Below are 15,787 nucleotides of genomic sequence, written 5' to 3'. Positions count from 1 at the left end.
GAAAAAACGGCATCTCGGTCAAAATCGGGAGCTTAGTAAATATACCCCTTTGTTAGTAGAAAAACAGAAAAATCACAATATCAAACCCTTCTGCCATATTAACCTATTTGGAATCATGCAATCTCCCTAAATTAAGCAGCACTTCAATAACTAAACTTATGTCATCTGTAATAGATAACAAACTAAATACTGCAATGAAGTCTCAGAAGTCATGGTCCTCCTGTCGTCTTACTATAAGACCTTTTCTGGTATAGTAAGCCCCAACATGGTCTCCCTTTATAAAGATGGTGAACTGGCGCACTGAAATCGATTGTTATTGTGATACTTAAGCCCAAGGCCCCAGAAAGACCCTATTCTCTTCCTGTTTTACATTATCACTCTCTTCCATGATAAAGTTTCAAAGTATAATGATGTTTGGGAGCTGTGGTTTATCCAATTTAACAGACACTATACCTGGAACACTGGGAGTTTCTCCTCTGAGAATTCTGCTATGATCCAGGTATCTCACATAGATGAGGCCCCTGATACGGGATGTAGTTATGTGACCGGCGGTCAGGAGACCGGCGGTCGCAATACCGACGGCTACATCCTGCCCTCCTCACAAACCTGACAGTCGGCATGCCGACTGACAGAGACTATTCCCACGTCACCCATAGAGTGGAAATAGAACCTTTGGCGAGCACAAGGGGCTGCGTTGTGCTGCCCCCCCCCCCCCCCCCCCCCCGCCGGGCATCTAAATGCCGGGTCACACGATACCAACCAACTGACACGTATATCATCTCTCCTTACATATATTATTGAAAACCTGATGTTGCCTGTAATCCACCTTTATACCCCACCCCCTTCGCCTACTGTTGGTAATTACTGTAAAAAAACAAAACAAGCAGTAGTTAGACTTTCTTAATAAGGCATTGAGATATTTTCCATCCTTGTATATTATTGGTCCTCTTTTTAAAGCCCCCAAATGACCCTACTTGTAATAATTACAGGCCGATATCCTTGTGAAATGCAGATATTAAACTACTACAAAAATGTTGGCAAACAGATTGAATACTTGTCTGGCACAGCTGAATAATGAGGATAAGGTTGGCTATATACCGTCTAGACAGGCTTTGGATAACACTTAGCACAGTAGTGTGTCTATAATGGGTGCACACCCGGCACCCATTTTATAAATACTCACCTCTCCGGAGTCCCCCGCTGGCACCAGCATCTCACGACAAATCTCTGGTAATTGGCACGGCGGACATTTTTCCGGAGATTTGCGCATGCGCAGTAAGGAAATCTCTGGGAAAATTGTGCTGTGCCATTTCCTTGGAGATTTGCGCATGCACAATAGAGTCTGTGCCCCTCTAGTGCTCAGACTCTATTGCGCTGACAGGCTCCAGCTGTAGAGGAGGGTGCTCCAACAGAGGAGGTTGACATAAGCTGCCAAGAGTACTACTTTCATAAGATGAGGAAAAGGCCTTCGACCTTGTCTAGACCTTTAATTTTTCAGACCTTAAAAACCTATTGCTTTTGTTTTGCAGTAATAGTTTGTCAGCCATAAGCCCCCTATATTTCACTCCAACAGCTTCAGTGTCCATGAATGGTCTCTCTTCACCGGTAGTTAGACTGAGCAAAGGGACTCGGCAAGACTGCCTCCTTTTACGCTAATTTAAGTATTGAACCATTGGAGGCTAGGGTGTGTTGTGCTTCTCACATTAAAGGTGAATGGTTCACAATATATAAGATATCATTATTTGTGAACGATGTGCTGCTGACCTTGTCATCTGCTCAAACTTCACTCTACAATCTTTGGTCTGAATTAGACTTATATGGTATATATTTTGGGTACAAGGTCAGCAGCGCAAAATCAGAAGCATTAGCATTCCATCTCTCCTTACCTACAAAGAAGCTCTTGGAACTTAACTTTGACTACTTGTGATGCCCAATGTCTATTAAACACTTGGGTATTTATATCACAAAGGCCTATGACCAACTGTATAAATCTAATTATGCCACTTTTGCAGTTTATCAAAGAGAATCTGGCTAGGTGGCTTCCTTTCTGTATTTTATGGATTGGACATACAGTATTAACTAAATTAAAATTAATATTTTGCCCAGGCTGCTCTACTTGTTTCAATCCACTTCAGTTCAGGCAGTTCAGTTACTCTTCAGTATATTTGCGTGGATTGAGAACAAACCTACAAACTGTAGAACTTGTCTTGCTACTATAAATCTACAGTTAATGGAGGGTTAGGCCTACCCATCTTTAAAAGGTACTATCATGCTACTTAGCTAAGCCACATCATGTCATAGAAGGAACAGAAAAAAATGGGTAGACATTGAGAATGCTCTGATTGGGTATCAGCAGTTGGTTTTCTCCCCAGGGTTCCATCTCACCTGAGACCAGCCTTGGTACATGTGGTTCCCTGTGTAGAGTTCACATTGGGATAGGCGGAATAAATGCTTGGAATTTGGTGACCTACCTATCCCTGTTCCCTGTCTCCCTCTGGGATGCATAAAACCATATCTACGGCTTTCAGTTGCAGTGGGAATCACTCGATTCTTACACATCTCTTCAGATTTTGCTCCTCGTTGCTTCACAGAATTGTGTGAGAAATTTGGTTTACCTACTAGGCTTCATTCTGAGCATTTACATATTACTAGTTTATCCATTCTTTAAGTAAGTTGTCTGAACCATTCCATCCTTTTGAACACCTCTGCACTTATAATCCGTGACGCAGGGGTGCCATTTCCATTCTTTATTCAATTTTAGCTACTCTGTACATTGATTTAAGGAAACCATATGAACTGGCCTGGGAGAAGGATCTGGGGTAGGGGCATAAGTTCGTACCAGGAGCTTCTAGGCAAAATAGTTGTTGGTTCCCCACTCCCCCAGTTTGCATTCACTACCAATACCCAAATTCCAGCAGCACTCAGATACACACTCCTCCTAACCCACGTTCACTACCAACATCCCAGCAGCACCCACCCAGACACAAGATCTCCTCCCGCTGCCTTCACTTCCAACACTCCAGGAGGCCGAGCACCCAGACACACACTGTCCTCCCTCTGCTTACACTTCCAACACTCCAGTAGCATCCAGACACAATCTCCTTGCCCAATTAATTACCAATACACCAGCACACAAACACTACCTATTGCTGATCAGGGTCTTCCGTTTTTGCTACTTGCTGATCCCACAGCAACAGCAAAGGCAGCAGGTCCCACGTGGAACCATGCACTCCATACTATGCCCTGCCATTGTACATTGGTGCAGTTTGCTTGCAGGAGATACTTTCCTAGGCTGGCGCTGGACTTTAGGGTAGAGGCCCTGTGAGAGGGAGGACCACAGCATATGCTTATTCGTGTTCTGGGGCTCTAAAAGCAAAAGCTAGAACAATGGAGAAAGTTAGAGTACCCACTTCAGGGCTGGCACCCAGAGCCGACCAACTTCCATTGTCTCCTGTATTTACAACCTGATTTGGGATCTGTCTGGAAGAGGAGGAGTGGTCGCCTGTGGCGGCTCCAGAAAAGGGGCTGCAGGTCAGTTCAAATTTCAAACGGGAGCCATACAAACTGTCACCAACTGCCATTTCAAAGTGACTCACTGGCAGTTGGTGTGACTCCCCTATTTGAATTTTGAACTGATATGCAGCCCCACCTCTGGAGCCGCGCCTAGTGGTCGCTCATCTGTCAACATGTGGCTAAGGCCTCTGTTAACACTAATCTTATGGATAATGCGGATAAGATTTATTCACATTTGTTTGTGGTCCACGTAAAAATACATTCTATTTACCCAATGTCATCTGGCCTTTGTTGAAGACAATGTGGACACAAATGTACCTTCCTGCATATATGGTGGGAGTGTCCGTGCATTTCAGAGTTCTGGGAAATGGTCCTGGCCTTGATAGGTAGACTGATTAATGCTAGTGGGGTCTTTAGGCCACATGAAAGACATACAACTGACCCTATACCTGGAACACTACAGGGTGGTATTCAAATCTTTTCACCCCCTTCCACACCCATTCTGTTTCTGCCCTTCGGAGGCGTAGTATCATCATTTCAGCTCGCTATCCCCAGGGTAGTGAGGCACCCAGCCTTTTACACAGCTAAACTTGATTACTATGCGCGCGATATGCACAATAACAGGGGTCATTTTAGAAAAGAGGATGGGCGTGATAAATCATTTGAATATCATCCAGTGACTTTCTCCTTGGAGAATTCTGCTATGTAATCTTACGCAGTGACCCGCAATGAGGTCAGTGGCTGGGGAAGCACTGAATAGTATTAGAGCTAGATTTACACACACACACATATAAACTAGCCCCACTGTAACATATATCCCCACACACACACAGATCCACCCCTCATTCATATCTCCCCCTCACACAGATAATCTCCCCCTAACACTGGAGATCCCCCACCGTTTTCACAGAAGGTGTCAGTTCCTGCATATTGATAAGGTGCCAGCTACTGAAGTCTGCAGGGTAATCCCCTATCCCGTTACACAGTGATTTACAAGACCCCAGACAGTGTCCTGTGGTCCACAGCGGACCCTCCTCACCTTGCTCTCCTGCTGTTGCTGCCTTACCCATTTCCCATTTCCTGGAGCTGCACTTTTGGTGAGTTTTGCCTATAAAAATGATCAGAGTAATACATAGGAGATATTTATTAGTTATAAGTATCTTCTTTGTATTATTCTAATGATTTTATAGTCAAATCTCTGGAGTCTGACAGGGAGTACGACAGGGGAGGCTCTGCCTCCCCTGCCTACCCTGACTGCATGTCCCTGACCTCACGTAAATACAGTATATCATTTCTCCTTACACATAATATCGGACACCTGATATTCCCTGTATTCCACATTTATACCCTTTACCCCTTTCACATAATGTTGGTAGTTACTGTAAAAAAAAAGCAGTAGTTAGACATTTCTTTAATATGACATTGAGACCTTTTCCATCATTATTATTTATCCTTTTTTTTCTGGTTATATTTGTTGTTTATCAATCTTCTCACAGACATGGATGTCTCATTTAGTTTTATTGTAAAGACTGTAATATGTATTCCGCTCTTTGCACTTTGCATTTTTTTCTGTTTATCTGGAGTATTTTGCCTCAGATTAAATGTGTTTTCTACTTGTTTACTGCTGTGATACTGTGAATAGAGAGATAAAAAAAATAGATTGTAGGGGTGAAGCTCCGTTTAGTGGAAGACCAGTACGGAGGCTATGACAATAGTGAATTCAGGAGAAAACAAGAGCCTGAATTGTCTTTGAATTCCTCAATCCTCAGCACAATTTGTAATTCAGATTTTATTTCCGGTTTACCATATTGTTTCTTAGCACTGTCCTAAGCAATCCTTCTTGTATCTTGATTATTTTAGTAGTGATCAAACACTAATATGCAATACACGTATCATATTTGTACACTAGGACACAGAAGACAGCAGTATAGCATCTCTATGTATCTCACTTAGTATTGTTGCTTGCCTATATTGAAACAATAGAAAATGATTTTGGGAACATTGCGATTTCAACAGTTTCATGTATCACCTACATATTCAACTTGTATATGCTTCACAGGTACACCAAAATGAAGACAGCAACCAACATCTACATTTTCAATCTGGCACTGGCTGATGCTCTAGCTACCAGCACCTTGCCCTTCCAGAGTGCCAAGTACCTAATGGAGACCTGGCCATTTGGAGAAGTCCTCTGCAAGGTTGTTCTCTCAATAGACTACTACAACATGTTCACCAGTATTTTCACCTTGACCATGATGAGTGTGGACCGTTACGTGGCTGTGTGCCATCCTGTGCGTGCTCTGGACTTTCGAACCCCCTCTAAGGCAAAAGCTGTAAATGTCTGCATTTGGATTTTGTCATCAGTTATTGGAGTTCCCATTATGGTCATGGCAGTTACTAAAACAAATAAAGGTAGGTAGGAGCTACGGTAAGTGTAAATATTTTATTGTAAAATCTGAGGGCTGTAGTCTAAGGGCTTAATGCTGAGTTGGACATACACATTGTGTAAAATCAGAAAACTTGTGGTGTATGTTCATTTGCTTACTTGCTGACACTTATGCTTGCTTGTGAGGTGAGACAACTTAGGAGTGAGGGAAGGGTTGGTTTAATGTACAGTAAGGTTGTATTTGCCAAATTATAAACAGAAACAGAACTGTATGGAGAATAGATGCATATATTCCTGTCAGTAGCCATATCAGTTGCAGGTGCCTGAGGTATGGTGGGAAAAAGAAAAATGCAGGTGCACACTCTTAGCATTAAGAAAACTGATAGTCCCCCAAAAAAATATTTTATATAAAAGACTACAATTAACATTGAGTATAAGAGAGGTTCTTAGCACATGTTTGGCCAAAAATACTTTCCCATCTACCACGTCATGGTAGGGATGGTTCCTATTACTAACACATTGAATCAATTTATTAAGGACTTACCTATTGTTAGTGCCCATTCTAATATGTAGACAGCAATGGTGGATCCTGTGCTGATTAAAATCACATAAGGGCAGATGAGACGGCTGCTAATACCAAACTGAAGGAGTCCCAACAAGTGTACAATAAAGAGGAAAAAAGGGGATGGGAGTTTGACTTGAACTGTACACACTAATTTTAAAGATAATAAGAGGTGTTACCATGGTGAAGATACATACTGATGATAATGATGGCAACCAGCACTAGCTAGCTGCTTATGATTGGATAATTGCAAATTCACCTCTGAAGTTACATTCTTTGTTTACTGACCATTTATACTGTACAAGAGCACTTTAAAAAAAAAAATATATTTTCATACATACTTTATCCGCGAAGGAATATTTGCTGTATCAGAATGGGATTTTAATTTACATCAAATGCAACTGCATTTTGCACTATCAAAGGAAACGTTAACAAAGACTCCTTGTGATTATAACCTGATTGAATGTAAGCGTATCTGGTTGTAAGTATGCCTGATGTAAACCTGGTGCATGTACCACTGATTGAGAGCTAATGCATGTTGCGATGCGTACACATCACCATATGGGCATACTGTAAATACTCAGTTTTTCCTGGCATCATAAATTTTGTCCAATAAGCTCAGCATTATGCCCTATACACCTCCCTGAGACATAAGCATAGTGTTCCATGGGAACAATGCATTGAAGCAAAAGATGACAGTGATACAGATATGTGTGGAGTTTTGAAACCAAATTTGTCAGTAAAACAGTGACTCACTTTATTCAGGATTTTGCAAACAATGGATTACATCCCTCATTGCTATTATGTAACTCTTCATTTGGTACAGACAGGACATCATTTTTCACATCATAATGAAGCCACATTTGATTCAGACAAAAGTGAAAGCATCAGTTTTGTTCTCACATTATAGATTATGACAGTAAGACAGAGTATAAAGCATTCATATATCAACTGCCACAGGGAATCTCTGCTCAGCTGGTCTTAGCTGTAACATCTTGGCTGTGTGAACTTTGGGGGTAATTCAGACCTGATCGTAGCAGCAAATTTGTTAGCAGTTGGGCAAAACCATGTGCACTGCAGGTGTGGCAGATATAACATGTGCACAGAGAGTTAGATTTGGGTGGGTTATTTTGTTTCTGTGCAGAGTGAATACTGGCTGCTTTATTTTTACACTGCAATTCAGATTTCAGTTTGAACACACCCCACCCAAATCTTACTCTCTCTGCACATGTTACATCTGCCCCCCCCCCCCCCCCCCCTGCAGTGCACATGGTTTTGCCCAACTGCTAACAAAATTGCTGCTACGATCAACTCTGAATTACCCCCTTTGTTTCATACAGGTGTGCTCGGTATGATCGTTTTAGAGGCTTGTGTATTAATTAATTATGGAAGTGCCGGACTTAATTTTTAAGTAAAGTATCTTGGCTATGTACTAAATGTACTGTAACTAACAGAGACAATGGGTTTTATTTACTAAAAGTCGATTTGGGTTGATTTTGATAGATTTTGGTAGACGTTTGGTCGATTTTTGATTGATTTTGTGTTTCACAGTTGTTTAAAAAAAGATGTCAAAAATCATCTGTAAGTAAATGTGGAATTTAGACCGTGAAATAGAAAATCGACCAAACATCGAACAAAAACTGACCAAAAATCGTCCCAAATCGACTTTTAGTAAATATACCCCTAAATCCCACATTTACTGACGGATGATCTTTTACATATTTTCTTTTCAAGATGTCAAAAATCATCTGTTAGTAAATGTGTGATTTTTTTGGGGGGTGTCCAGTTTTCATCCGAAAAAGGGACTGTTTCTACCAAAAACACATTGGTTTCACTGAACCTGTGTGTTTCCGGGAGATAATGTATTTTTTTTATTTTTTTTTACAGGCAACCAAATTGGATAACCTGTAAAAAAAAATAGGGTGAAACAACGGGAAAAATTGCGAGATACTTACTTTTTTCATGCACAATGTATTTTTACCTCTATTTGGATGCCCCCCTTAGACCCTGAAACACAACATCGAGCAAAAATCGAGCAAACATGATCAAAATTTTAACAAAATAGACCCAAATCGACTTTTAGTACAGTAAATATACCTCCATGTTTGCAAGAACTGCTGTACCTGTGAGTAAAGGCTGTGGTTCAAAAGGTCAACAGCAAAAAGGTTGACCATGTCTAGGTCGACCCCAAATATTTGACGTGCAATTGGTTGACATGTGAAAAAGGACTTTACAATCAAAAGGTCGACATGGAAATGGTTGACACAGAAAAAGGTCTACAGAAGTTTTTTTTTATGTTTTTTTGGGTGTAAAATTGTAGGTTTCAGCACATGAAACCCAAATTAGTGTACAGTGTTACCCTGCTGTGCTTGAAACAGGTTACCATGTTTAATCATAGTTCATGTGGATGGTAAAGTATGAAAAAGTTGAAGAAAAGCAAAAAATTACAAAAAACGTGTCGACCATATGTTGTGTCAACCATTGTCATTGTGACCAACTAAATGGAACATGGACCACGTTAGACCATGTTGACCATATGCATGTCGACCATATGGTGTTGATCTTTTGACTGTCGACCTATCATGCAGATACCATGAGTTACATCCCAGCCACATCAAAGGAGTCTTTTCACCTTTTCTATAGGCTCCTCCTGAGAATCTGGCACTGCACATGCAGACAGTGTTAGTTTTCGGAGCAGGATGGAGGCTGCAGGATCGTATGATCTCCTGCCAGTATATCTCAATAGGCATAAAGAGGCTTACACAATCTAAGGATGGCAAAAAAACCTATGGGGCAAAACCTCTATAAGATTTGCTATTTGGAGTTTGGTACATATGGGTCAGACCGTAGTCCCCATTAATAATAATGTGCACTGCAGTCTGCAACTATAATTTCTGTGAACTTTCCTGGATTTCTGTTTGTACATACCAACATTTCAGGAAATTATACAAAAACCACAGTTGCTACAAAATTTTATGGGAAAAAACATTGATAAATAGGCCCTTTTTTTCATTAGTTTGATACTAGTGTAACATAACAACTGTATGCTGCCTCCTTCCACTATATCAGTCTGTGGATTTTAGCCATTTTCCACCTCATATCATAATACTGCCCCTGTCACTAGTAGTCATGCTCTCACAGACCATTGAACAGGTCAATGCCTCATATATCCTGAAATAATATGTGCTGCTGTGAACATTCCAATTACTTGGTTGGATACTTAGTTAAAGTTAAGTTTATGAAGAATAAAAAAGAAATTAATGGTACATAAAATACATTAGCACTTATGTTTATTCTATTTCTTTTTTTTTTTCTTTTCCTTCAACAGCTGGCACAATTTCCTGCACTCTTCAATTCCCTCGCCCAGATTGGTACTGGGACACGGTAACAAAAATCTGTGTCTTCATTTTCGCCTTTGTAGTGCCAGTCTTGGTCATTACAGTATGCTATGGTTTAATGATACTGCGCCTCCGTAGTTGTCGTCTCCTATCTGGCTCAAGAGAGAAAGACCGCAACCTACGTCGCATAACTCGTATGGTCCTTGTTGTGGTGGCTGCCTTTATCATCTGTTGGACACCTATTCACATCTTTGTCATTGTGTGGACCATGGTTGAAATTGACAAGAGGAACCCCTATGTGGTGGCTAGCTGGCATTTCTGCATTGCTCTGGGGTACACCAACAGCAGCCTGAACCCAGTCCTCTATGCCTTCTTAGATGAAAATTTCAAGAGATGCTTCAGAGAATTCTGCATTCCTTTCCGCTCCCATTCCGAGCAGAGCAGCTTCAGCAGAACACGTAACACCACTCGGGACCACGTGTCCACATGTGCTCAGTCGCATGCCCCCGACAAGCCGGTATGACTAGACATGGTCAGCCGAAGGAGAGGATCCCGAGGCTGCAGTGGAGAAGATCTGAACTCAGAAGTCACTCAGGTTACCGGTACTACTGAATTTTAGCAGGAAATGCATTGGTCCCTTCTAAAAGGAAGCTGGTTGGAATACAGAGCTATCTTATCACTTTCCAACAAGATTTCTTGCGGTCTGAACTGAAAAGAAAACTTTTATACTTTTCCCGCAAAGTTAAGAACCACACTAACTTTTCATGAATGGATCATGTGACTGAAGAACCCAGCAGCAGCTGGAGGGCTAAACCGTAAGGTTACTCATGATATTGCTACATATGTATCTTCCAGAAAATGAAAAACTCAACTACTTACCTAGCTGAATATAAACAGTTCACTGAACATTTACTGTAAACTAACTGTAAAGTCAAATGGCTGGAAGTAGGGATACTCCTACTGCCCCGATTTTCAACTAACTGATTTTTTGTCTTGAGCTTATATGTTCCATATCTACCGGGGGGGGGGGGGTCCTGGATGTTTCCCATCATGAAATCATGTGAGCAAAAAGAGAGGACATTCACTTGTTAGTGGTGTTTATCTGGGAAGACAACAAAGCCCTGCTTCAACCTAAACAAGACAACACACTTGCTGGAATTCAATCAGGAAAACAACTAAGAAGTGAAAACATCCAAATTCACCCATTCATAACAAGTTTAGTTTCCTAGAATACAAAAGAAAAGAAAAGGAAACACTTGTACTTCGGCATTGATTTAGACAACTGTTTAACGCCTGTACACAGTTCTACCAGACTACACATGATTTTTAAGAAAAGAAGCAATAAACAACTTGCACAAAAAGCTTGGAAACTATCATGATCTATTTGTTTGCCTGAAGCAAAGCCTTCTGATTCTGTGTCACTTTATATGTATGACTGTATGCCACATATATTATAGACATGAAAGGCTGCAAACTTGCTGAACTGTACCCAAAATTGTTTATATTTCAACAGCCTAATAGGTGTATGTAGTTCCTAGGGATCATGGTGTTTTTTGCTTTGTTTTTTTTCCAGATAGTACTCAACAGAGCCACCGAGGCATTGTATGGGCTCTGCTATGGAGGACATTGCAAATTCTGGGGTCTTCGCATTCAGGGCCAGGTTAACAATGCGGTCGATGGGACTAGAGCTCCAGGCCTCCACATAAAAATAGGCCCACCATCATGACAGCATAATGATGACCAACTGCCACAAGATTCATGTAAATCTTATGTAATAAAATTTCTATTTTAGTTAATGCAATTTTTCTACTTTTACATATTTAGCGAGAAATTGAAGCTGATCATGTAGGGGATGTACACACCCACAAGGCACTGGCCACACCCACACAGCATTGGTCACAGCTCCTTCACTTCCCATAATAGGCCCTTGATCATTTTCAGCCACAGGTCCATGTGCCCTTAATTCGGCCCTCTTCACAATGGCCCTTTGGGGCCCTCTGCTTAATATGTGCACCAAATAGTACCTTGCTCTCTTGAACCCTCAGAGGACACTCCTCTCTGCACTATGCACCAGTGGCGGACCTACATTATTGGGGACCTGAAGCTTGAACTGTTATGGGGGCTCCTTTGCAACCATTTATAGAGTGCAAATCACAGAGCTAGACTACAACTCCCAGCAGCTCCCGAGTTAGTAATCGACGCACTTGCAAGCTGATAGCAACTATGCTGTACTAAAAGCCTGGTTGTCATGGTGTCACTGGTGACGAGCTATAACCATACAGTACATAAAAACAAGAAGTGAAAATCTGAGTTTTGGTGTTAGCGAGACAAGTGCTGCCATCCCCTTTGGTATTAAGTGCACTGAAGTTTAAGCTTCATCAGTTTCAATGTAGGTCCGCCACTGCTCTGCGCCTCTGGTACTTAATGGTACACAGTACTATTGCCTTTTTTTTATTTTTATTAGTAATAGTTTTCATCTCTTTTAGCAAAGGTGCTTGACTTGTCTGACTGCAGGCCCACTCTTTTAGCTTCAGTGAAAGCAAATTCCTTCCAAAGGTATGTGAAAGGTATGTGATAAGTCATTCACTCTGCTGCAATATACGATAGACAGACAGACAGACAGACAGACAGATAGATAGACAGATAGATAGATAGATAGATAGATAACTAGATAGCTATGCAAGTGTATGTGAATATATATATATATATATATATATACATATATATATATATATATATATAGGTTGAGTATCCCTTATCCAAAATCACACATTTTTGGTTCCCCTACTGAGACAATGACACATATATGTATATATTATATTATTTATCTATATAATATATCTGTATATACACATAATATATAATATATATGTCATTATCTCAGTAGGGGACCCAAAAATGTGGGTTTTTGAATTTTGGATAAGGGATACTCAACCTGTATACACATATCTATCTATCTATCTATCTATCTATCTATCTATCTATCTATCTATCTATCTATCTATCTATACATCTATGTTTGGTAAAGTCTTACTTAATCATATATCTGCACTTCATATCCCCTGCTCTTTTATATTAACCTGGTTACCATACAGTATGTGACTAAATGTTCCTCAGTTTTCAAATCTACTGTTGTCTGAACCATATTCTCAGGGCTGCATGTACGCTAGGTCTGTGTCATGTTTATGTCACTCCAATTCATATTTCTCTAACTTCATATGTTTCATATTTAACCTGACTCACCTTGCCTCTAACAACCCAATCCATCACTGCACTCCCAGCATCTCTTGCATATACCCACTATGGAACCTTGGTGAGAGGCTCTGATTAGCCATGCTAGTGATGCAGTCCTATGTGTTCAAAATACCATTATTATTATTATTATTATTATTATTATTATTATTATGATTGCACTAATTGATATTGTGATAAACTCTGTAAATTCTTAAGTATAATACATTAGTATTATTTCTACTGTGAAAATATGCTGTATTGTTATATTATGGAGTAGTTCTGTGAAAAAAAGATTTGTGAGTAATTACATCATCAGTATTAGTTTGTTAGCGTTAGAACATTGCAACAGCTCATACCTATTAACATAGTCTCTTCAATCAACTTCAAATGTATATATATCAATATTAAACAGATCCAAATAGCCTACCATTCAGAGCTCAGTCACATTCATTCTCAGATATATGCTGTTAATCCAGTTTTCAACCAACAAACTAATACTTGAAAACTGTATTTAAAATGTTATGAATTGTTTTGAGTTTGTTGCCACCATTGTGTTTTAAATACTTAACGCTTGGTTTAATTATTAAAATGTGGTATGACCTCTTTCTCTCAAATTACATGTGTGACCAGTATAATACATTGTATTGGTACAACTGTAATTCATAAAAAGAGCATGGAATCACTTTAAAAACATATAATTGTAATGTATCTAAAAGAGGGTTACTTTCCATATGTTTTACGATTTACAGTGCATAAATCAAAGTATTATGTATAGGCCAAATACTAGGCATTCAATTTTAATAACAATTTCCATTTTCCCCACACTTAACATCACCTGGAACTTGGCCAGTATAGAGTACCCTGAATCTGTGAGGCATTGGAAAGAGCCAAAATGAACGGCCAGTGCCACCTTCCATATGTATCTAATTAACTTTTTAATACACTTTGACTATGATCTTATTAACTGCTGATATCTATTCATGGCTTTCCATTTGCAACTAGTAATATAATTCAATATTGTACAGTATTATATAAATGATACATTTATATCTCAGACATTATAGACATTAATTTGCAAAGGTTCAAGTGGTCATAGGTCGTAGACGGATATACAATAGCATGGCCGTACCTAAGGGTGTGCGAGCAGTGGCATGGGACAGGGTAGAGTGCTTTGGGGTGGGGAGGGTGGCACAATCGTAGACCCTTAGCCCCTGCTGTGCTGCTGCTGCTGCTGCTGTGCTGGCATTCAGACAACGCACCGTGCATTCTGCACAGCTGCTAGGAGCGTCCTCAGACTGCTCCTTTCAGTGTTCGTTGCTACGGTTATGGACGGCGGTGGCACACTACAGCCCTGTTACAGGGCAGCACAATATAGGTTTAATATTTTTGTATTATTATTATTATTATTATATGCATAGTAGGAGATAATGACTAGCAAGAGTTTTAAAGCAACCAAGGCATACATATCTCAACTCTCAATGAGGATAAGCCTAGATACCAAATTGTGCTTTGACAGTCCTGATATACTGTAAATATGTTTTCCAGTAATATAAGACATATCTGGTAGGTGTCTGGCTACACTGACTCACGCAGAAGGCTGTTTTAAAGTCACAGTTTTCCTTTGCATATTTAATTCAATGGGTTTCCTCTCCTTAAATATCAAGCTATTTGCAATAGCTGCATTATTTTTGTACAAAACATTTAAATAAACCACTCACAATTATATAAATGAAAATATTGACTAAAATAAAACCTGCCTGTAAATAAATATAAACACAACAAGAATTTAGGAGGAACAATTGTATATGGGTATGGGAGTATAGATTTTGTTAGGGAATCATAACAGAACTATTGTTTTTATGGAAAAGATGCAATGGCGTATGGGAGCAGGGCCCCTGGGTCCAGGGGGAGACCAAACCATACACCCTGCACTGATTTCTTCAATACCCCTCCGGAGTCCCACAGTAGTGCTGCAGAAAGTACTTTGAAAATGGCGTGGTGGCCATTTTCCAGCACTTTTCAAATGCGCAGTAGGGAAATCACTGGGAAAATGGCCACCACGCACATGCGCACTAGAATCTGGCACAGCACAAAGGACTACTGCAGGGCAGAGAGGTCGGGGCCCGGATGGAGGCTGCACACAGGCTCCCTCCTCACTTAATACGCCCCTGCAGAGATATGATTGGTGTACAAAAACTGGGAGAAGAATTTATAAAAGATAGAAAATGGATAGTAGGAGCAGAAGAAGGAAAAGGGAATAGATAAGGAGATGTGCTAATCGGTTCCATGGAAACTTTGGTCTAAAATAAAGTTGACAATGCATTATAAACACTGTTGGTGAATATTTATCCTGTGGTTTTGCTTTTGTTCCAAGTTCTGCGGTGTGTTGCTCTGACGGTGTCATCTCCTTCACTCCTGTTGATGAATTGCTATCTGTATTTACTTTTGTAGTACTTAATAAAGTGGATGAAGCAGCAGAATCTTGTGACTGCCTAAAATGGAAATCTCCTTTACATATATGTTAATAGGCGGGATTGTGGCTGTAGGCTAGCTAATAGAAGTAGCTGATTAAAACATTTAACAAGATGCAAAGGAGGAAATAAATGAGATATTTGTTGACATTGGAGTTAAATGAGATGTAACCATTAAATGGTTATACTTTTCTTATAGGGGAAAGCTAATCTTCTTATAGGAGAAAGCTAATCTTACCACTCTGAGACTACAAAGAATAATGCATATGGATCCTTGCTGAAT

At 40.1% G+C, this 15,787-nt stretch overlaps 1 protein-coding gene across 1 annotated transcript in view; it reads left to right on the top strand.

Annotated features, from left to right (window-relative positions):
* Positions 1 to 15,513, top strand: part of OPRD1 (opioid receptor delta 1) — an 86,849-nt gene extending 71,336 nt beyond the window's left edge. Inside the window, exons 2-3 of the mRNA XM_063954635.1 lie at positions 5,573 to 5,925; positions 9,790 to 15,513. Coding sequence (XP_063810705.1) covers positions 5,573 to 5,925; positions 9,790 to 10,322 — 886 coding nt within the window. The 3' untranslated portion in view covers positions 10,323 to 15,513. The remainder of the gene's footprint in view (positions 1 to 5,572; positions 5,926 to 9,789) is intronic.
* The last annotated feature ends 274 nt before the right edge of the window (positions 15,514 to 15,787 follow it).

The sequence above is a fragment of the Pseudophryne corroboree genome, chromosome 2, assembly GCF_028390025.1.
Source record: "Pseudophryne corroboree isolate aPseCor3 chromosome 2, aPseCor3.hap2, whole genome shotgun sequence".
NCBI lineage: Eukaryota > Metazoa > Chordata > Amphibia > Anura > Myobatrachidae > Pseudophryne > Pseudophryne corroboree.
The sequence above is the reverse complement of the archived record's forward strand: the minus strand, read 5'-3'. Positions and strand labels throughout refer to the sequence as shown.